This window comes from Lipophrys pholis (genome assembly GCF_963383615.2).
Source record: "Lipophrys pholis genome assembly, chromosome: 2".
NCBI lineage: Eukaryota > Metazoa > Chordata > Actinopteri > Blenniiformes > Blenniidae > Lipophrys > Lipophrys pholis.
This window is the reverse complement of record NC_137636.1, coordinates 19,672,045-19,694,739: the sequence shown is the minus strand read 5'-3', so window position 1 is coordinate 19,694,739 and position 22,695 is coordinate 19,672,045. Positions and strand designations below refer to the sequence as shown.

At 40.6% G+C, this 22,695-nt stretch overlaps 1 protein-coding gene across 1 annotated transcript; it reads right to left on the bottom strand.

Annotated features, from left to right (window-relative positions):
- Positions 1-1,954: 1,954 nt before the first annotated feature.
- Positions 1,955-21,274, bottom strand: spata17 (spermatogenesis associated 17). The gene is made up of 8 exons (XM_080458683.1): positions 21,176-21,274; positions 20,706-20,795; positions 19,485-19,566; positions 17,756-17,806; positions 15,076-15,179; positions 8,581-8,704; positions 5,569-5,808; positions 1,955-2,165 (listed from the first exon to the last, which is right to left on the bottom strand). The coding sequence occupies exons 1-8, from the start codon at positions 21,262-21,264 to the stop codon at positions 1,995-1,997; spliced, it is 951 nt and encodes a 316-aa protein (XP_080314809.1). The 5' UTR covers positions 21,265-21,274; the 3' UTR covers positions 1,955-1,994.
- Between the last annotated feature and the right edge of the window lie 1,421 nt (positions 21,275-22,695).

Sequence of the window (22,695 nt, the reverse complement as noted above, 5' to 3'; positions counted from 1 at the left end):
TACTTATTTATCTCCACTTCCTGGGGCCGTGTTAGTTCACCACCACCACCTCTCACTCTCTCTCTCTCTCTCTTTCTTGCTCTCTCTCTCTTGTTTCCGGACAATTGGTTCTGGGTGCTGGTGGTGGGGGGTAAGGGGTTGGGGTGGAGCTGCTGGGAACTGTGTGTGTGTGTGTGTGTGTGTGTGTGTGTGTGTGTGTGTGTGTGTGTGTGTGTGTGTGTGTGTGTGTGTGTGTGTGTGTGTGTGTGTGTGTGTGTGTGTGCATGCATGAGAGAGAGTATGAGCACTTGTGTATGTGAGTGTGTGTGCTGGGAAGTGAGCTAATAAAGGACGGTGATCCATGAAAGGCCTTGAGCAAAGACACAGTCAATTACCTAATGCCTGGACCAGACCGCAGGGCCCATACACACACATTTTCTCACTAACGTACCTATACACAGTCGCACACCCACTTCCATGCATATACCTCATTTACGTATACATGGAGAGGGGCCAGTGGAGGGCAAAGCTGGGAATTGTGTGAATGTACGTGGGCGGGTGTACATATGTGTGTGATGGAGAGTGGCGATTTATTAAATTGCTGTCACTTTTGACAAATTTGTGCAACAGAATTTGAAAGGTTTAGGCTGCATGCTTCTCTGTTTTTCCTCTTTTCTTTGAGGCCAGAATTATACCTTTCAAATCAAACTCATGGATTGCCATAAAGCAATGACAGCTATTAGACCACTTAGGCTGAACACTGGATAGAGAGGTTGCCTCAGAATCAGGCTCCAGCTATGGCTTCACCTGACATTTATTTACTTTGATGCAAACTTGTCAAAACAGCTTTCCAAACACAAACAAAGAAACTCATGGCAGAGTTTGAATACAAGTTCGTTCTTTTTCCTTAAAAATGTTGTCGCGTTAATTACGTTTAACAAATGATAGGAGCCTGAACTGAACACATCGTATTTGGAATACTCCATTGTATGTGGCAAACAAATAACATAATGAAGGGACAATATTATTACCAACCTGTAATAAAGCCAATTATGTAAGAAAAAAGTTAAAGATTTATCACAACCATGAGTGAGAGAGCTGCATGTTGTGTCCTCAAGGAATGGAAATGACTATCCCATCCACTAGACCAATTCTTCTTATGTAAACTGCAAAAAATGGCTTCTATTTCAAAGAAATGCAGTCCTGCTAATGCATAATTACATTATTTGCTGCAGTTACAACGTTTTGAAAGGAGAGTTTAATGCTACTTAAATCAGTAATAAATGATTACCTTATTGGCAAATGTTCTGAAAAATCACACGCACACACATTTAATTATGTGGTCCTATAACACGCGTATTGTTTCCATTGAACACAGTCACAAACAGGACATTTACACATTTTCGTCAATTAGAAATTAAAGGTTTGTGCTCGGAGACGGATTTAAACTCACACTCTCAATTCATGGTAAATAGTGCAATGATGTCTCCTTACTTTAGTTCAAAGCTTGTTTTAGTTTTAATTAGGAATCATGCACGTGTGTGTCCACCGCAGACAGTAAACTCATTACCACTCGCAGGCTAATCTGCTCCTCTGTATGCATGTGAGTGTGAAGCACTGTTATTAACCCTCTGTTTGATCCTTCTTACACACTCATTTCCAGACTACAGTATTAAAAGACCATCCACTTTTTTGCCACCCCAGGCTTTATCAGCCTTTTGTCCCACTGCCACTAAATGACTTAATAAGCAATAAATCTTTTATTTTCAGCTATTTCATCTTTGATGACTTGTCAAGACAATGTTTTGCCGTACCAGGCTTTCTGTGTATTTGGGGTTGGGTGGGATTCACATGCCACTTATCATTGTTTGATATTTTAATCTTTTCCAATCTGCAAACTGTGTCAGGTAAACAATTGTGTGGTTGTCTCGATGAGCTTTTTGACATCCAGAGAAGGAACAAGAAGAATACTCTACACCGTGAGCATCAGCTTTTTTTATTCGGACAGCATGTGTTTATACGGACCAAAACGGTCCCAGTTTGTCACGGGGGAGTCTTACTGACTCGTGTTGACGTCGCTGATTCTGGGCCTCCTCCAGATGTGTGTAAGTGGTCTGGAGGCACAACATCATGTCAGAACAATGCACACGCTGCCCCCACGTCTCTCCTGACTTTCTGAAGAGATCCTGGAATAATACCACACATAGAGAGACAGGGTATGAGTTGAATAATGACCACTGCACCTTTCTGTTACAGTCCCCACACATTTTGCTTTCTCTAACCCCCGATATCAGAGGTCAGCACTTTTTTATTGTTCTGCGTGAAAGGCCAAGAGAGATGTGAAAAAATAGAGAGAAACAACAAAGAAAATAAATAAGGAAAGAAAAAAAAGGTGTGACCATGCTGCAGAGAGGGTGAGGAACAAGGAGCGTCATAAAATGTGCAACAAGTGCATGACCACAAAATACTTCAAAATTAGTGTCACTGAACTGACAATGCATTTTTTACATTTCCTTGTGATTGTAATGGAATACAAGTGTACAACACCAGGGCTGTATGGTAAGGTACTCACACTTTCTTCACATTAAGAATATTCCCAGTGCAAGTCCGGGCTGGGCTTTTCTGCGACAGTTTGCATGGCCACCTGTCCAGGATGTACCCTACCTTCTGGAATCAGCTCCAGCAGCCCCCAACCTATTGTGAATGAGCCTATCTAGAAGATGAATAGATGGATTCTCTTAAATACTTTCAACAGCTGCAAATGTAAATGAAATGTAACACATATAAGGCTTTTTTCTGCTCTGACTAAACTCATCCAACTTATGCTCGACATCAAACAGATTTTCTTTTTGGGGGGGTGGGTGGGGGGGTTCACTTTCACAAACAAGTCAGTTTAACTTTAAACAGCTGTCTGTCATCTTATTTGTTGTGCAGCTGACATTGCGATGCCTTCCCTGGAGTGACTGGAGTGACTGGAGTTTCTGATATGGATCACATTTGCAAAGACAAAGAGAAGTCATTTTGAACAAGTTTTGGAGCTTCTCGTGGCTAAACCTTATGTTTCCCTGACATCTCCATCTCATTTTTGTTGCATTTATAATGTTTAATATACAGGGCGTTAAAAACATCTTTAGTCCAATAGATACTGTTTCATTGCTTGAATGCGAGAGTATGCCACTGCCACAAGTTAGGCCAAATTTGAATGCTTTAATTTGAGAAACTCAGCAGACGTTTTCCAACCCAACACACGAGCATGTATAATAAATAGGGGGTATTCCATTTTTATCATCAATTATTAACTGCAGCATGAAATAAGACTAAATCAATATTTGAAGTTAAAAAGTTATGTGTACACTTTGAAGAGTGCAGATTAACTTAAACGTTTTGCTTTGTTTAAGGTGACCTTCAGTTGTTGTTTGCTGTTAAAAAAAAAAAGAAAAGGGAGGGAGAAAAGGGGGGAGCGATAGAGGGAGGGACAGGGACCCTGTCCTTGCTCCTATCACCACGGGATCAGTGGCCTGCCCTGACCACTTCCACAGCCAGCACCTCAACCTTATCCATCACCACTAGATAGTTATCACACTAGGGATGGAGGAGTGTGGGGTGAGCATGAAAGAAAGAAACAGGGACTTCCTGCACTCATGACACACCCAAACACGCACACAAGCATGCACATGCATACGTCGAAGACAGACAGAAAGGCAGAGGCAGGGGAAAAATGCAGGTAGAAATGTAGATAAATAAAGCGTCTTGTTCACCGTAGCATCTTAGACCTTCTGGACACTATTAATGAACTTCCCTCACCATGCCAGCTGGATGGATGTATGTCAAGTGCAGCTAATAAAGTAAGACAAATCCACGCCTCATTTCTGCTCACTTATGTTTTACATTACTTGAAACTAATAATAGGGAAAGTACTTTGCCATAAAGAGCTCCAGAGCGTAAATAACACAAATGGTAAAATGGCTTCTCATCAAGCCATCAACTTACACATGCACATGCACGCGCACGCGCACACGCACACGCACACACACACACACACACACACACACACACACACACACACACACACACACACACACACACACACACACACACACACACACACAAGCAGAGAAAAATGCACAACTTCTCGTAACAATCGCACGGCTGTCTGTGATTTATCGTACTGTAATATCATTTCTTGCTCTGTAACAGCCAAGAGAAATGTGCAATTAGCTCCAGTTCATCTGTCACACTGCTTTAATGCACCACTCAAAAAGAGTTTAAACGTTAACACTGAATAAAGCAGACACTTGTAACAGTTATACCATCACAGTTAGTGAGCGACTGTTCAAAACGGTAATTCCTAACAATGAAACAACTGCATTGTTCGGTTAAAGAACACCATTAAGGAACACTGAAGTTGAAGAGAGTATAATTGGGCCATCTATAATTACATAATTACCTGTGTGCTAGTCCCTTTTGTCAAAACATGCATGATAAAAACTATTTTCTTTCATTTGTGACGTTTGCGTGTATATTTGGATGGTTATTTTTGGGACCTTAATTGTCTAAATGCAATATTTGTAATAACTATTTTTTTTCCCCTTTCCGTCCTTTCTTGCAGACAATTCTGGCTGAAGAGTAACAAATACCAGAGAGGTATTTGATAAAAGTAACACTTGAACCATTGAACCCCCCCCCCCCACTGAAAACAAAATAAAAACAAAACAACTGCTCTTCTTAGCATCATGCCAGCCTATTGTATTTCAGAAAAAGAAGTAAACTAATTGCACAGAGTAAATCACTGAGGTAACGTATGTGTTTCCACTTTTATGAAATCAAAATGTACATATCTTGGAAATTCTGGCCTAATAAATTATTGAGGTTTTGTGAAACACCCTTCTAATCTGAAATGAAGCCACCAACAGGCCCAGGGTGTTTGTCTCTCCCTAAAAGCACTGACATGGCATTTCTTTTTGAAAATGGAGACAGTAAGCATTGCTGTGTCATTGTTTTTCTTATATTTATCATTGGTAAAGTTACCATATTTAACTACATTAAATGACTGTGCTGTGAATTAATGCTATATAAATAAAAAGACAGACATGTTTTCATTGCTCTGGGAAGTCTCCCCATAGAGACTTGCGTTTTGTCCCCATAAGGAAGACGTGTCAATATATCACTATCTATTGTCATGAATAGCCGACACACTACCCAGAAACACAAAGACACACAAACATTTGATAATACCACACAGCTACACATAGTACTCAATGAAATACAGGCACTAAAAGACTCTGTGCAGTAGCCCCCAAGAGGGCTGTCTGCCATGCTTTAATGATGTCATCCTTCTTTAAAAAGACTTTTAAAGGATCTCTGCTTTCATCAAGGACCATCCCTCATGGGGCAATAGGGGGAGGTGGAGGGGCTTTAATAATTAGTATGACACTTTTAAAATAATGCCCTCTTCTACCTCTCGCACATGTTTTAATCCTTTTTTCCCACTTCTTCAGCCTCAGTCTTCACATCTCTTTGTCCTAATAATGCTGTGTACTGTCTCTTTTTTTTTATGTTTGTTATAGTGGTAGCGTTTACCATCATCACCTGATCTTTCTTGCTGGCGATTGGAGGCAATGCGGGCATGGAGCAGCAAGTTCTTGTGGTTTTCATCCAAGGGGACTTGAGAGTCTCAGTGAAACTGGGGTCAGCTGAGCCATGGATGCCCATGGGACAAGCACTGCCCCTGGAGGCCAACTTGGTCGGGGTCTGGTACTTGACCTGCCTCAGTAGTAACTCCATCTCATGGGGGGCTGTACTGAATGGAGAACTGAAGACTCCTGGGCGCTGAGGAAAAAAGTGTAACATTAAAGAAACAGGAGATTAGTAAGATTGAAAAATACATGCTGATATAAAACATTACAAAACAATTTGCATTATAGACAGAATCCCTGTGAATTTTCTTCTTTTTCTGCCAACAAGGAAACTGCAAATAAAAAAAAAAGAAAATGTATGCAGAGCATGACAGCCAACATCTTCTATACAATTTAATAAAGACGGGAAGAAACATGAGGAGAAAGACCTCCTGCTAACCGCACATAAGCCTGCAGCGAGGGGAGAACGCTAACCAACAATAAAACAAAGTTAAACTTTGAGGCACATATTGTGACTCTCACAGCCTTGCTCATTGTTTTTATGTATCCGGGTCAGATGTCATTGGCATTGTTTTTTTAAAATCCACATAGAATAATACAAACTAATTTGGTTTATGAGGAGGGCTATAACAATAAAAAGCAGCCAATATATTTAATTAAAACTAACAAGTATTTAAACTTTAAAAAAAAAAAGTTTTGTTTGGCTATGTTAACTTTGTGATAAGGAGGTGAACTTACAGGAGTGGTATGGTGGTGAGGTACAGGGTCAGGGCTCACATCTGAGTTGGGACTATTTTGTGTGGCGTTAATATGTTGCTAATGAGCCTGTGTGTGTGTGTGTGTGTGTGTGTGTGTGTGTGTGTGTGTGTGTGTGTGTGTGTGTGTGTGTGTGTGTGTGTGTGTGTGTGTGTGTGTGTGTGTGTGTGTGTGTGTGTTTTCGCTATGACTCTTAAAAAAAGCCACACAAGCTCAAGAAAAACTGCGGCAGACAGTTCAAGATATTTTCATAATCAGAAGTGCTTGTGTTACAAAAACTGGCAACTTGACATTGTCAGTGAACACGAAGGTTTGAAAGTTGTCATGTGACTATCTCTGCTGCAGTGATGATTGAGATCGGTAAGTGGAAAATCTTTCCCCCTGTCGACGACTTTTCCACATACTTTTTTTACAAGAATGAAATTGAATGTCCCGAGAATTTAAAACATATAAATAAGTAAACAAGTTCTGATATTTGACCATTTTAGTAATAGACCACTGATAGCTACTTTAAGAAGTGCCCCACACTCAAAATAGGATAAACTCACAGGATCAGGAACAACTGTACATAACAAACTAACAATAACCACAAAAAGACTGGCTTGTGAAATATTTAACTTGAATGTCACCACATATGAGCATGCGTGCGTATGCGCAGACAAACAAAAACAACACACACACACACACACACACACAAGTCCAAAAGTACCAAGCTAGCTATTGGAAGAGCAATGATGTTGACCCCAGGAACACAGCATCTCTGTCTCTGTCAGAGGGACTTGGGGCCTTTTGGTAAGCTGTGTGTGTGTGTGTGTGTGTGTGTGTGTGTGTGTGTGTGTGTGTGTGTGTGTGTGTGTGTGTGTGTGTGTGTGTGTGTGTGTGTGTGTGTGTGTGTGTGTGTGTGTGTGTGTGTGTGTGTGGGCTCAGGTCCGAGAAGTGAGGAAGGATGAACTGTGTGGGAGAGCCATCTATTCACTGCTGACAAGGTCAGAGCTACGAAGGGAAAGAGTCCCCTACCATATGCAGAGAAAAAGAAAGAGCTATGGAGAGAGAGAGAAAAGGAGATGGACAGAGGACAGGTGGAGCACATAAACCTTCCTACATTTCCCACTGGCATCTTCATATTTTAACTATGTTATTTATTGAGAGATGGAACAGCACCAATGCACATAGCCGTTCCAAAAACATTTGAGGGATAATGCAACATCCAACAAAATGCAAACCTAAGGGATCCAATACCTCCACAATAATAATAATTTGAAGCTATGAGTGAATATTTGTCAAGAGTTGAACACCGGATACCTTATTAGACTTGATGATGATGCTGGTCGCACAAGCTTGGATCGAGACAAAGAGAGAGAGAAAGAGAGAGAGAGAGAGAGAGAGAGAGAGAGAGAGAGAGAGAGAGAGAGAGAGAGAGAGAGAGAGAGAGAGAGAGAGAGAGAGAGGCCCACTGGTGCTGAATCAACAGTGACCAGTGTGCTTTGTCTTCATTATGATCCCAGTGGGGAGTCACAGAGATGCGTAGATGACACACACACACACACACACACACACACACACACACACACACACACACACACACACACACACACACACACACACACACACACACACACACACACACACACACACACACACACACACACACACACACACACACACACACACACACACACAAACACCTGTGCCAGGGGAAGTACTAAAATACTACACTCAGCACATCAGAAGAGCCATGAGGACACCTACTTACTCATGTGTCGGCAGACACACAACTCAACACCACCCAGCCCACTTGTATTTACAAAATGAAAGAGTGATGACTTATTTTTTTCTCTGTAACTGTTTTCTTAAAGAACTTGTGTCAAGTAGTTCTCAACTCGGTACCTGTGTGAGTTCCTGCACATTTAGCTGAGCATGTCTGCGCATGTACATACTGTATATCTACAGATGCTCCCTTAAATGCGCATCACATTTTACACATGCACTTCTGTGATAACCAAACCTTTTCAAATTCATCCATGATTGAAGTCACTGTTGCAGGTTTCAATGAGTCAACCTGTGATTCAAACGGCAGGACGAATTTGTAATAACTGAGTACTCCTGAATTTTGTGGTTGTGTTTATAATTTTTTTGTTTAACAAGAATTAAAATGTACCATTTGCATATGGTGCATGTGTTGATGCTGTTATAGACCATGTAGACTGACCTGCTTTGTGCTGAGGAGATGGTGTAACCGATGAGCTTGGTACACTTTGGCAGTCTGCTCTTTTATCTTCTCCAAATAGTTTCTTTCTTGTTTCTGAAGTTCCTCAAGCTCGTCAAGCTCCCTCCTATAAAGGAACAGAAATGACATAAAACTGATATACATGTGAGCTGATTGACAGGAATTAGGTTCTTTAATTATTTCATGCAAACAGAAAATATGAAATTTTGCAGCCTTCACTAGTAGCCAGTTGGTCCACATTGGCACAGTAGTTTCTCATATTTATAGAGTCCCAGAACGATATGTCTGCTAATGACTGATTCAATTTACCCGTGACCACAGGTCACCTCATGTCACCTCTACATGTGTTACATTAAGTTATTTGAGGAAAAATGACAAAATATTCCAAAGACCAAGTTAAGTTGTTATTTTAAGCAAATATGATTATGTTTAGATGGAGATACCGCCAATCAAAGGCTTGTTCACAATATACACCAACAGGCCACAACATTATGACCACTAACATGAGCAATGATGTAGAGATAATTGGTATTATTCACTTGACCAGTTGGTAAGTGAAACATACTTGGCAACGGAGTCACTAACACTTGAACTAGAGACTGGGTCAGAGTATCTTCAAAATTGCTGTTCTTGTGGGGTGTTCCTGGTCAGCAATGTTCAGTATCTACTGAAAGTGGTCTAAGGAAGGAAAATGATAAACCTGTGACATGATGCCAAGGCTCATTAGTGCAGGTAGTCATGTGGAAGCTCCACGTCACAACTTCTCTGACTTGATATTTACTCCTATCATTGTAGTGTCAGATACCACAGCACATCTTCACAGGTGGATTCCATTCCTCAATGGCTCAGGTCTGTTTTGGCGGCATACAGGGACTTATTGGGCAGTAATGTTGTGGCTGAGCAGTGTAATTCTCACATGTGCATGTATTCTACAATAGTTTTTGTGCATTTGAAACACAGACGTCTGCTAAGAAGCGGAATTCCCTCAATTGTCCTTCAAATGAACAAAAAACAAAAACCAAAAACCCCCAAACTGTCTAATCACAGTGAGACAGACATGGAAAGATGGAAGAGCTGTGGGAGAAAGACAGGGGAATGAGACTGTGCATGGAAGGAAAAAAGCAAAGTGAGAGCGTGAGAGGCTATAAGTGGGAGGATGATGGATATATTTCATCACCGCAGCCAGGACAGGTCTGTCCGTGACATCTGTTAAGCGAAGCTGGCTAAATGGGATGCATTAAAACCCCATACACAGCAATTTCATTCCACAATCACACAGCCCTATTGTTACAAGGGGCCAATAACTTAAGAGGAGGATTGGAAACAATTACTAAAACACACATGCCATGATAATGTGTGAACACACGCACACAAAGCTCGGAGTAAAAGCAATCTAATTCCACGAGTGCAATACCAATAAGAATTTAGCCATAGCTCATGAACAATCCTAGGACTTTTTGTCTTTTCCTATCTCTCCTTTTCTTTTCCCTCTAATTCTTCTCTATGCTTTGTTTCCCCACACAACTTTAGTTTTCAATTACAAGGCTCCAGAGAGGAGGTAACACATCCTGCAGCGACTGACATTTAAAAAGAAATCACAACGCACTCGCATTGCCTTTGCATTTTCATTCCTTCCTCAGCACCAGATTAAATTACAAAATAAATGAAATATACAGAGCACTGTGCTTGCGTGTGTGCAGGCAGAAAAAAGAGCAAGTGTAAACTTGCATATGTACCATTAAGCAAAGTAATTTAATATAGTTTGGATAAATATTGAGGTTGCTTGGCCTCTATTTGTCCACCTGGTTAACAGGGATATTACTTATTAAATGTAAGAAATAAAGTTCTGGCGTATTGTGGGGCAGTGTGGTTCACAAACCATTCGGTGTCTGTGTGCACATCGATGTATTTGCGCTTGCTCATGTATTAACATCACATTAAAAATTGACTGCCAATGTTTTGGGGGTCAGGACCCGTTTTAATCTGCCTGAGCAAAAGAGTGGGTTTTTTCCAGACTGTGCCCATTGCGTGTGTGTGTGTGTGCGCGTATGTGTGCATGTGTGCGTGTATGTGTGTGTGTGTGTGTGTGTGTGTGTTGCATTGAATGGGTGACCTTTGCTTCCCTGCCCCCAGCTCCAGTGTTATTAATTGCTGTGTAGTGGACAAAAGCCAAACAGATTTGTAACGGCTGAAGGCACCTCGATCTGTGTCGACCCAACCAGCCGCCACAACATACAACCCTCATTAGCCCTCTTCGGCAAAAGGCTCAGAGCCTGTGAGTGTGAGTCGTGTGTGAGTTGTGTGAGTTGTGTGTGTGTGTGTGTGTGTGTGTGTGTGTGTGTGTGTGTGTGTGTGTGTGTGTGTGTGTGTGTGTGCGTGCATATCAAAGTGAAAATAGGGGAAAAAATGCAGCAGAAGTCAGTGATGTCAACTTAAAAAAAAAAGAACTATATGTAAAAAAAAAACAACCAAAAAAACATGCTTTAGTTGATACAATACCCCCCAAAAACAAAACAAAAAAATCTTGTGTTTTTTCGTTGGACACAAATACACACATCAGTTCACAATACATTCATCATCCAATATGTATATCTGGAATACAGATATCCTATTGACTGAAGACATTAAGTGACTTTTCCATAATTCCAATTCTTTGTGTCATGAAGGCAAACGTTTCAAAGTTAAATGTATTAGATCACCCGGCACATATTTCTGCCACCAATCATTTGTTCATTGCTCTTTAAGATCAATGCTGATGCTCAATGATAATCAATACATCAACATTTGCTGTCGTGCGAGAATGTGTTTCAAGCGTAAAACAGTTTTCTCTATTCTGATGAAATTATTCTGTGTTTTTGAAGGACTGACCATTTTAACAGCGTGCATACCTTTCTAGGTTTTGTGCTTTGATATGCTATTTTCACAATATTATAGTATTATAGTGAAGGAGACCCTGAGGCTTTGATAAAAGCCCTCTTATGTGCTGAATTAGCCTGATGTGTTGCAAGTTCACTAAAAGTTCTGTTAAAGAGAAAGAAAATGTAAACTCTACAAAGTCAGTGTTTCAGTGTTAGTTCTATGATATCAAATGTTATAATCTAAAGTTTTATGATTCTCAAATTGCATTTTCACAATTTTATTTTAACATAACCTATAACATTTAATCACTTATGCCCTGCATAACATAAAACATGGTCTAAACACTGTGACTGCAGATGAATCTTGACAGCTGCTGAACTGCTGAACAAGCAAACCACTCTCAAATGACTGAAACCCGCAGTGACATTTTCACCCTGGACTTTTAACTTATTTAAATGGCTAATATAGTACTGCTATATTTCTCACTTCTCCCTCAATAATTTACTGTCTAGTTCACAACAGGGCATCAGGGATTGATGGGATATCATAGAGTGAGGCATTGTGGGACAGCAGGCCACACCTACGGTCGCCCGGGCCAGTGGAAGAGCCCCTAATTGGCCAAGTTCTAAATATTTAATAGAGGCTTGACCTGATTGCCTGTTTTAATTGCTCCAATTGAATGATTCAATAGCTGGCATGGGAGGGAGTATTCAGGGAGTCAATTCAGACAGTGACCAGCTCAATGTATTGAGCCTTCAACATCATCTTAACATGGGCTTTCCACTGAAGTGACTGACTGATTAACTGACTCTTAAAGTCATGAAAATGGAGAAAAAAAACAACAATGACACGTGTAACATTTCTTGAATTGTGAAAACAAAAACAAGGATTTGCAAATTCATACAAAACTTAAATACTTGTTCCCCATTGTTTCACTCAGAAAAGTAATTTCCGAAGGAGACAGGGAAAGCAGTGCGCCCAAATTATACTTCCAACACACAGACACACACACACACACACACACACACACACTGAACATATAAATCCAATCACAAAGAATAAGTGAACTTGTCTGCACCCAAACTGGATCAGAAGGAAAGAGCAGCAAAAGAGAAGCTGACGCATAGAAGTGGAGACTGATCGCAGGGCAGGCCCGCACTCTCTCCACCATAGCAGCTCTCCTTTCATGAATGTCCTTGAGAGGGACACAAGAGAGGGAGGAATGAAGAAGGCTGGAGTAAAGGGAGACAGGAAAATGGGAGAGAGAGGAAGAGAGAAAGCACAGCACCAGGAGGAAAGGAGAATAAAAACTGTTGTTGCGCAGCCAGGAGACCGCTTTTTATACTGTTTAGGATAAGTTGAAATATTTTGCCTTGTTGTGGCAAGACTACAGAGAGTATTATTTATCTGATTATGGCAGTAATAATTACCCAGCTGTTTATTGCAGATAGAGGAATAATTCATGCAGTCAACAGGCCGTTTTAGTGGCAGCAGCGATGACACCAGCACATTTAGTAAATATGCAAAGTGGGCTTGCTCCGCTTTCCTAATTACCCCCATCGTCCCACTGCATGCTCTTATTAAAGCCTAGGAACTTTAAGTGTCTCCCTGACAAAGTGATAAATTGTTGGGGTATCAAGAAAAACTGTGGTAGAGTGGAGACTGCGCTAGGGTCTTGACTTCATTAGGCTATGCAGAAGGAGAGGAGGGATGAATGAGGATGGACAGTGAAACACAGTGAACCTGTGGTTGAGCGAGACAGGGAGAAAGATATAGATCAAAATAGATTGTAAAAGAGAGATTCAAGAGATGGAGATTAAGGAAGGGAGGTGAAGAGAGGGCAGTGGATAGAAATGGAGGGTATAAGTGGCACGGATAAGTTAGAAGCTGTACCTAATGAAATGACACAGATAGTGTAATGCTGGGGAAATCCGCCACGACAAAAAGAGACCGAAAAACAGGCAGAGTGAGAAAAGACAGAGAGAAGCCTGGCAGTGTATGTATTACTTCTACATCATTACCATGCACAGCTGATCAGTCTCACTAAATGGGGACCATTAGTCCAACTTTGAATAATTTATGCTGCGGTTTGGACAGACAGACAGACTTCAGGAGGGATGGAGTGTGCTGGTGGATTAAAAAGCAGACCTTTGCAGGGTGAGTGATCAGCCAGCGAGCGATCTGAGGGCTCAGCAGCTAACACGGAAAGGATATTTTAAATAAACGCCGGCATGGCGTTAATTGATCGTGACCCCAGCAGCACTAAATAAACATGTGATTAACTGGAGCGAAAGTGACCTCAACACCCTCGACCACTGTGGAGGAGGGGCTGTGTGTGTGTGTGTGTGTGTGTGTGTGTGTGTGTGTGTGTGTGTGTGTGTGTGTGTGTGTGTGTGTGTGTGTGTGTGTGTGTGTGTGTGTGTGTGTGTGTGTGTGTGCGTGTGTGTGTGTGCGTGTGTGTGTGTGTCACACAGTTGGAAATAAAACAGAAGGACTAGTGAAACCTGCAAAATTAAAGATAATCTTTTGCCTTGTGTTTGAATGGTGCTCTATAAATACATTTGCCTTGCCTTGCCTTTCAATATACTTTTACAATTACTTTTTTTGAATTCACTTTCTGATGTTTAATCATCATTTTTTGTAATGGGTTGTCTATAACTGTTGTGATACATGCAAATAAAGCAATCATTTATTTTGTGTAAAGGCGCTCAAAAAGTTCACAACCCACATGCTAAAGGTAGCAGTGTTCAACCTGTGCTGATAAACACAGGTTTTCATAACACAAGGTATGGCACGTTGTGTAAACTTTGATCAAATGATACATACTTTTTATTACTACTTTAGAATCCAAAGTAATTCATGGTCAAATTTAAATAGGAAATGTTAAGGATAGTGTCAGTAACTGGTTAAACGTGTCAGAATATTTAAAGTGGCTGTGTGTGCTTGTGTAAGTCTGCTTTTTGTGCACTGACACTCCAGTGGAAACACTTTCTTGACGGACTACACCAGCCTAGTTTCTCCCACCTCCAAAAGGGGCAAGGAGCACGCAGTAAAAGGTGGATTGCTGGTGGGGAAGTGAGGGGTGAGGGGGGGGGGGGGGGGGGGGGGGGGTCAGTGATCCAAGGAGCACTTTAACAAATTTACATTTAATTTTAGCAGAAGCCTAAAGATATTTTCGGGTAAAATATATCAGCAACATTAAAAACGTGACTATTAGCTAAACGTGATGGTTTTTTTTGTCAAAAATAAAAGATGGCGTATCTCTAGCAGTAAGCCCCGGAGCACAGGATGTTTTATTAATGCACGTGCTGCGGTTCAAATCAGAGGCTAATTTTTAATTTCTTCACATCATTCACCTCTCTCTCCCTCTCTCGTTGCCTCAAGCTTTTTAGAGGACTTCACCTCTCCCTCTCTCTCTCTCTCCCCCCCTCCCTCCCTCTCTCACCCCCCTCCCTCTTCTTTGTCTCTGTTCCATTCCCTTCCATTTCCATTCCTCCAACCTGAGTCCTATTCATCATAAAGAAATATAAAAACAACAGCTTTGGCTTAAGGTTTTTGAGATAATGTTAAAAAATTGGCCACTTAGAATATTAAATTCTTTTATCCTTTTTTACTTACCTGACGAGGTTATTTGTTACAGTGAGTCTTTCCAGGTAACGTTTCCGGGCAAAGAAGTTGTGGATATACTTCCTCACGAAGAATCCCCTCCATCTCCGCTGGATCTGTGAAGGATTACAGAGGTTTTTGTACAAGGCTGTTTACCATAGAGGAAAGTGTGGAAGTAAAACAACTCTGCTCATTGTGAGTAAAAAAAATTAAAACAAAAAGAATGAAGCCATTTTTCCATAGCAGTCACTTCAATGGGTTTATCAAACATATTGTGTCCTTTATGGAGACACTAAAATATCTGCACGTGAAGCAGTACCTTAATCAGTCCTGGGACAGTGACTGGGTTTTTGCGTTGTTATTTTGACCGCAGAGAAAATATAACGCATTAAAACTTTTAGTGATTTTTTATTTTTTTCGGTTAAATGACCGAATGGCCCACTTAAATAACATGTTTTTGCTTTGTTTTTGTTTTTTTACCTTGTAGTGACTATGGGACAATCCAAGGTGGGACAGACAACTGTCATAGTTCCATATATTTCACTGTATCAATCCACACTGTATCAATCCACACTGATCGAGGAGGCGGCAGATTAGCTTGCACACACCCACACACACCAGTGGACCATTTTAAAGCAAGGGGGCGGATGTCCTTCAGACTAATTAGGAGATTAAAACAATGGCAGGTAAAAGAATAATCACACTATGAGAAGAGGGGAAGAGGAGAGAATAGGAGGAGCGGAGGATGGGGAAAAACAACAAAGAGCAAAATGAGAATTAGCATTGATCTGCCAGTCAATAGATAATTTTAAATAAAGTAATTGCCGCCTCCCGAGTTCTTGCTGACCTTTGTTGACTAGTGAAATCGATGCTGTTGAATCTAATACAAATCCGAGGTGCAGCATGTAAACACTGGTTTCTATTACGGCCTTAATACATTATCCTCTTTTAGCTACCACATCGTGATAAAGACAACAGGAGAGAAGAAAAAAAAAAGAATTGAGTCAAAATTGATTCAAAGGAGATGTCACAAGGGGATTCTGAGATGATTGCTTCTCCCTTGGCTTCTCTCTGTCTCTCTATTTACACAATGAATACTTCTTGAGTAAAATAATACAGGTGTCCTTCATTTATGCAATTCTGCACAGTTTTTTTCCGTCAGTTCCATACACATGAATATACACGGCTGCCTTGTGTCACAAGGAATGACTTTGATATCGATATATATAAACACACTGTGTAAGTTCGGGATATATATATATATATATATAAAATAAAATAAATTCAACAGGTGCCATTATAAAAATGGTATTGGTGCACGGTGTGCTTTTGTAAACAAACCATTTTGTTTAAATAGGTTTTACAGGTTTTAACTACAAGTTTGAACTTTGCAAAGTTTTAAGTTACAAGTAATAGATCTGTTTGGACAATTCTGTCTCTGGATTTGCCCCATATCTTTTAAAGCTGTGGGCAGTGCACAGTGCAGTGCCCTGGGACCAACTCCACTTCTGAGGTCAAAGCATTGGTCAAGGGCAGTGGGGAGAAAACTGGAGCACCTGGAAAAATCTCAGACAAACACAGAGACTATACGAAGCACAGAAAAGACTCATTTGGCCCTTGTGGGGGTTTAAATACAAAACTTTGTTACGTCGTTAACCACTCAGCCATCAGTCCTTTTCACCTAATCTGCCATTAAGGCGTCTATTGTTTCCTTTAGGAAATTGTAGTTATTTTAAATGGGTTATAAAGGCCTCTCTTTTCCAACTTCAAAAGCTTTTGCTTTGCTCTACTTGGTGACATCACCATTACCATTTCACCCTGTGACCAAAACAGCTGGGTTACACTACTCTGCAGTAGAGGTTTCTCCCCTATAATGTGTCATTTATTAAAATGGCAAGGTGGCCAGCTTTTTTTTGTTTGGGTTTCTATCGCGTGTAAAACCTGAAGCCCACCATTTCCAGGATCTCCACTTAATATGAAAATATTATAAACATTTTTGTCTGGCTGGGAAGCGGCACACCCTCTTCAATAAACACCCGTGTTTTTTTTTTTTTTTTTTGTTGCGCAATAAAACCCTTTAATAGTTTAGGTAGAGAGAAACCATTAGCCAGAAAGGAAGACTATGTGGAATTGTAAAAATATAGGGTTTCTGACCAAGATCCTTACATAAAAATGCCAAAGCATCAGTCATAGCCTCAGTGATATGATTTATGAGTTGAACAGTAGGAGCTGCTAAGAGGATAAAGAGAACATTTGATAGACACAAGCACTGAGGCAGAATAAAAAAAATAACAAGAAATGGCTGTAAAACTGACCAACAAGTAAGATAATCCAAATATGTGAAGGAGTCAAAGGATTAACAGTAGTGGAACAATGTTACATGGGAAAGTGCTCTCAGTGCCGACTGACATTAGACTAATATCAAAGTGTTCTGAGATATACGATAAAAAGCACCAAACATAATGACATATCAGTTGAAGGCGTGTCAACAGGATAGCATATATTTTAAAGAAAATACATTTTCTTTGCTTTAGTAAAAATAAGGGGATATATTATCTATTTATTTTTTATTTTTTTTATAACAAAGAGTTATGATGAAGTGATTATGGACTGCTATTCATGGGGTCTGCCATTCACGGTACACACAGAGCAACAGAGTGTCCCCCCACCAAGACACTGTAGTGATATTTACCCTGACCGCCATCTCCTCATAGAAATTCATCTTCATGATAAAATATGCCGCCTGTGAACACAAAGGAAAAGATGGTGTTACATCTTGTCTCCCAGCCCTCTGATCTGTCCACAGCAGGCGTCAAAGATAAAGAGCTCTTTATACATAATACATTGCACAGTGGAAGCACAGATAGGGCCACTGAAGAGGGGAGGGAGGAGGGAAGAGGGAAGGGGGCAAAAACGGAGCGAGGGAAAGGAAGAGAGACAAGAGCTGAAGAGAAAGAGTGAGGGAGAAAGAGTGAGGGAGAGAGAGAGAGCGAGAGAGCGAGAGAGAGAGAGAGAGAGAGAGAGAGAAAGAGGGAGGTAAAGGAAGAGAGACAAGAGCGGAAGAGAAAAAGTGAGGGAGAGAGAGAGCGAGAGAGAAAGAAAGAAAGAAAGTGGGAGAGAGGGAGAAAAGGAAAGATAAAGAGAGAGTGGTTAGTGGGACTTTGTATCAAGGGGAGAACGCCCTCTCTTAATACACCAACGCAGACAAGGGCCAAGAAAATCTATGGTAGTCAAGCAGTGCGCTAATGGAGATGTATGACGGCCAAACGCTCTCCTCTGGATTTCATAATCAATGACAGCACTGCCACAGAAGAGACTAACAAAAGGCCAGAGAATATTCAGCAACGTACTCAACGAGCCGCCACGCATAAAATGTGCCAGTTGACCACTGGGGGCACATTTCAGGAGCAAACTGGAGTATCGACTATAAAAGGGATTCATATCTCAACGAGTCTTTTTTAATAATGACAGGGAAGAGAGGGAAAAGGGGACCTGTGTGTGTGTGTGTGTGTGTGTGGGTGGGTGTGTGTGTGTGTGTGTGGGGGGGGCAAAGACTTGAAAGGAGGTTGTAAATTCAGCTTGATGTTTTCAGAAGAGGCTTTGTGCAAGTCACATTACACATTATAAGATACGCAACAGAGGAACAGACAGACATACAGAAAGAGAGAGACCGAGGAAGTGTAGGACAGGATCTCTCAGGGCTAATTCAAAATAGCGCTCTGTGGAAACGTTGAGTGACTCAAATTAGCGGTCGTCTGTTTCTAAATGAGACAAAACAGCCTCTTTTAAGCCCATATGTGTATTGTGACACATCCTTCATTGTTTATTTCAACACCCCACCCTTCCATTTCTTGAACGCCTCCCAAACGGCGGCTGGCAGTTATGCTTTAGCAAACAGTCAATTTACAGGCATGATAAATAGCTTGTTGTGATACGTTTACAAAACTCAATCCAGGGGAAAATTATATGTGAGAGCGCTGGGTATTGGATCTGGTATCAACAATCTGTTCAATTAAGAAGCAGTTGGAGGCAATATGCCGAAAATGGGCCTTGTTTTACAAAAAAGCACACACACACACACACACACACACACACACACACACACACACACACACACACACACACACACACACACACACACACACACACACACACACACACACACACACACACACACACACACTTTCCTTCTTTCCATTTCTTACGACACTCTCTCTAAATGCATCCCAGGAATTGCGATGTAGATGGAATTCCTTATCACATTGCATCACTTTTCCTAAGTGCTAATTTCCCAATGTGTAATGACTGAATTATATTTCTTAAGGTCAGATGGTGGGACTTAGGAATATAGCAATTGAATTCTAATGCATGCTATCATAACATAATCAATATATCTATAGCTGTTCCAGGCGCTGGCTTACCTTCACCATTTGTCTGACACGTGCCCTTGCGCTGAAGCCCCGCCATATTTTCTGTATAATGATCGCCTTCTTGTGCAGATGGCTGTAATAAAATCATGTTGGAGAGAGAATTAGGCGAGTATTCTTAGGAGCTCAAACAAAGAAAAAAGCCTTAAAAAGTTATTCAAAGGAAAAATTAAACAGTGGATTTCATTGTTGGACCATTAGCTGTGAGCTTTATTGTCATAAAGGATCCAATTCAGTGTTTTAAAAAGCAAGCAAACATGTGTTTCTATAATTATGAATGGAGAGGTAGCTGTTCACACTACAATTAAAAAGGACTATTCTCATACATGGCAAAGTAAAAGTGCAAAAAAATACCACTGCTGCTATAAGCTCTGATCTCCTTCATAGGAAAAACAATGAAGTGAAGACTGTTTTTTGCATACAAATCTTAGGCTGTAAAAGGACTTCAATTAAAAGGTCAGGGAAACATTACACTTCCAAATACAAGCTCTCTCTCTCACACGCACACACAATGAGAACATCCCTGCTCTTAGCTCTTCCAGGCTTTTCGATCATGTCCGATGAGCCTTTCACCCCCTTCAGTCAGCAGCACACATTTGTATTCATCTTCAAACATACTCTAAATGCAAGTCCACTGCGATTCTCTGCCTCCAATGAGGCCATCAATTTCCAAAAGGCCATTTATATGCCCAGAAAATCAATGCTTATAGTGGGGATAGCACAACCCTGGAGTTGCACTTAGGCAGCTAAAATTGTTGCTAATTATCCACTTAACGCATTGATCAATTAACTAAAGTAATCTGAATTAACCTACTGTCTGGAAGTTTGTCTGCTGACCCTGCAGAATGGCACTGGGGTCACAGTATAGGAACAAGCACAGAGATATAGACATTCATTTCTCTCTGTGTGAAAGGAGCACAGAGTGCAAGCCACATTTATTCCTCCAGGCCATTTGCAAAGCTCTAGAAGTGGGATGATTATGGTAGTGAGCTAATAACAGGGTTTCCCTTGAAATTAACCCTTAAAGCCCTGTTTAGATGTTTTACAATTCTAGCTATACTTACACGCTATAGTGTATGGCAGTAAATAAATAATATACAAAAAGAAAATCAGTGTGTTTCCCCATCACATATGAAAAAGCTCCCCCAAGTCTATTCTTCTGATTATAGAGATTCAGGCTGATAACACACCCACCACACATATGTAATAATGTACCTCAGACAAGCCTGCACCTTGCAAGCTCTGAACCAGCTCTGAATCCGGATTACTGCCTGGTTCTCCTTCTCTCTGGCCACTTCTGCTTGGCTGACATGCATATAAAACACCACAAAAATGAAGTAGCTGGATAAATCCACTGTAATTTTGCACGTTACAGTTGAATAATGTCAAAAATAATCACGGAACAGAACCAACTTTTGTGGCCACATGTGCTGCTCAAATATTACTTTCACTGGGAACATAAAATGTACACAAAAATATATTCTGAAGCGTTGTCAGCGAGCGTTTATCTGAAAAAGATAACGGGAGGCAACAGTTCACTGCATGCCTGATTCACAGGTAGCCAGGTTACCAAGCAGAAACATGAAGTTGATATTATTACATTAACTAATCGAACCTCCTGCGACCATAATGAACGTGCAAAACATACTCTACTCAAATCGAAGCTATATTTTGAAGTCACACACCGGTTTCTGTGAAAATACTCCTTTTTAAACTCTTTAACGTCACTGTTTATCTGGAGAGGTACCGATCTGCGAACATGGAGCACCGCCATTTCTCCCTTGACACCGGAAGTCACGTGATCTATACACAGGAAGTAAGACTTAGTTTTTTTTTCTGCACAGTTGAGATAATTGTGAATAAAATTGTCACAAACACATAAAAGCTGATCTAACGTGCACAGTTGATGTGACGTTGCCGTTTATGTAAGTAATCTGTGAAGTTATTGTGAAAAGCGGCATATGCCTCTTTCACTCAAAGACAAAGTTCACTTATGACTTCACCTTAGCCGCGTCTCGTTACATCATATGCATCATATGCCATACAATGCAATGTCGTATGTAAAGTATACCGCACCCCCAGCCAGAATGGGAAAAAAGAAAGCCTACTAACCTCCTTTTCAGTCTCTTTACAGACATTTACACAGAATTTTCTAAATGCTGGAAGGATTCGCACAATGAACTTAAACACAGATTTTACCTGCTGGATTCTTTGTAATGTGTCAGTTAACTGAATGACATCCATGATCCACTCAATGGTTCATTATTGTCCAGATTAAATACTCTGGTGTTCTGATACATTTTTGTGTGTCCTTATGTGCTTTATATCCCTACCATTCTCAAGGATGATATCGCAAAGTTTGGGGCCATGGTATATAGAAATATAATTTCTAAAACTTCCTCTTATGATTCGGTGGCTAATATGGATGTATTTAGGGCAGCACTGTGATAATGCATGTGAGGTTTGGCAGATCGCAGCATGTAGAGCAGTTACACATCACTTCCTCTTTCATGGCGAACCATCAGACGTTCATCGGAGCACCATGGCCACGCCCTTTGAGATTATAGTCTTGTTTTGATGAGTTTTCATCAGGAAGGTTTGTTGAATATACTCGCCTGATTTCAGGCCTCTTGGACTTACCTTCTAGGAGGATTCTATGTCACGCATAACACAAAATGGCAGATTCCCTGTAGAGTTTAGAGTATGGGTGCATTTTTGTGTGGCTTGAAGTGCACAAGATTAAGGTGGGTGTCAAATTTAATAATAATAATAATTGGAAAAACTCTTTCAGTGTTGTTTTTGAGAAAGTAATAATTCAATTAAAATCAACTTCATTTATATAGTGCCAAATACAACAAAGTCATTTCAGGGCACCTTTACAGGGGAAAACCAACAAATCCACATGAACAAGTATAAGCAACTGTGGAAAGGAAAAACTCCTATTTTTAAAGAAGGAAACCAGCAGAGCCAGACTCAGAGGTGACGGCTTTCTGCTAATCCAGTTAGGGTAGTTGTGGATACTACTGCATGAACTAAGGTTCTTATTGGAGTATATCCCTCTGCTGATTTCCTAAGTAAACATTTTGGATTTGAGAACAAGAACTGCTCATTTTGTAATAAGCATATTGAAACATATTGAAACTACAGACCATATATATATATTCTTTGAATGTCTGTGCTCTAAAGCATTTCAGATGAAATATTT

Coding starts and splice junctions, on each gene's coding strand:
- spata17 (XM_080458683.1), bottom strand. CDS start 21,264: ATGGCGGTGCTCCATGTTCGCAGATCGGTACCTCTCCAGATAAACAGT. Junction 19,567..20,705: donor AAGGTGCAGGCTTGTCTGAG/GTACATTATTAC, acceptor ATTTTATTACAG/CCATCTGCACAAGAAGGCGA. Junction 8,705..15,075: donor GTAACAAATAACCTCGTCAG/GTAAGTAAAAAA, acceptor GTTCCTTTATAG/GAGGGAGCTTGACGAGCTTG.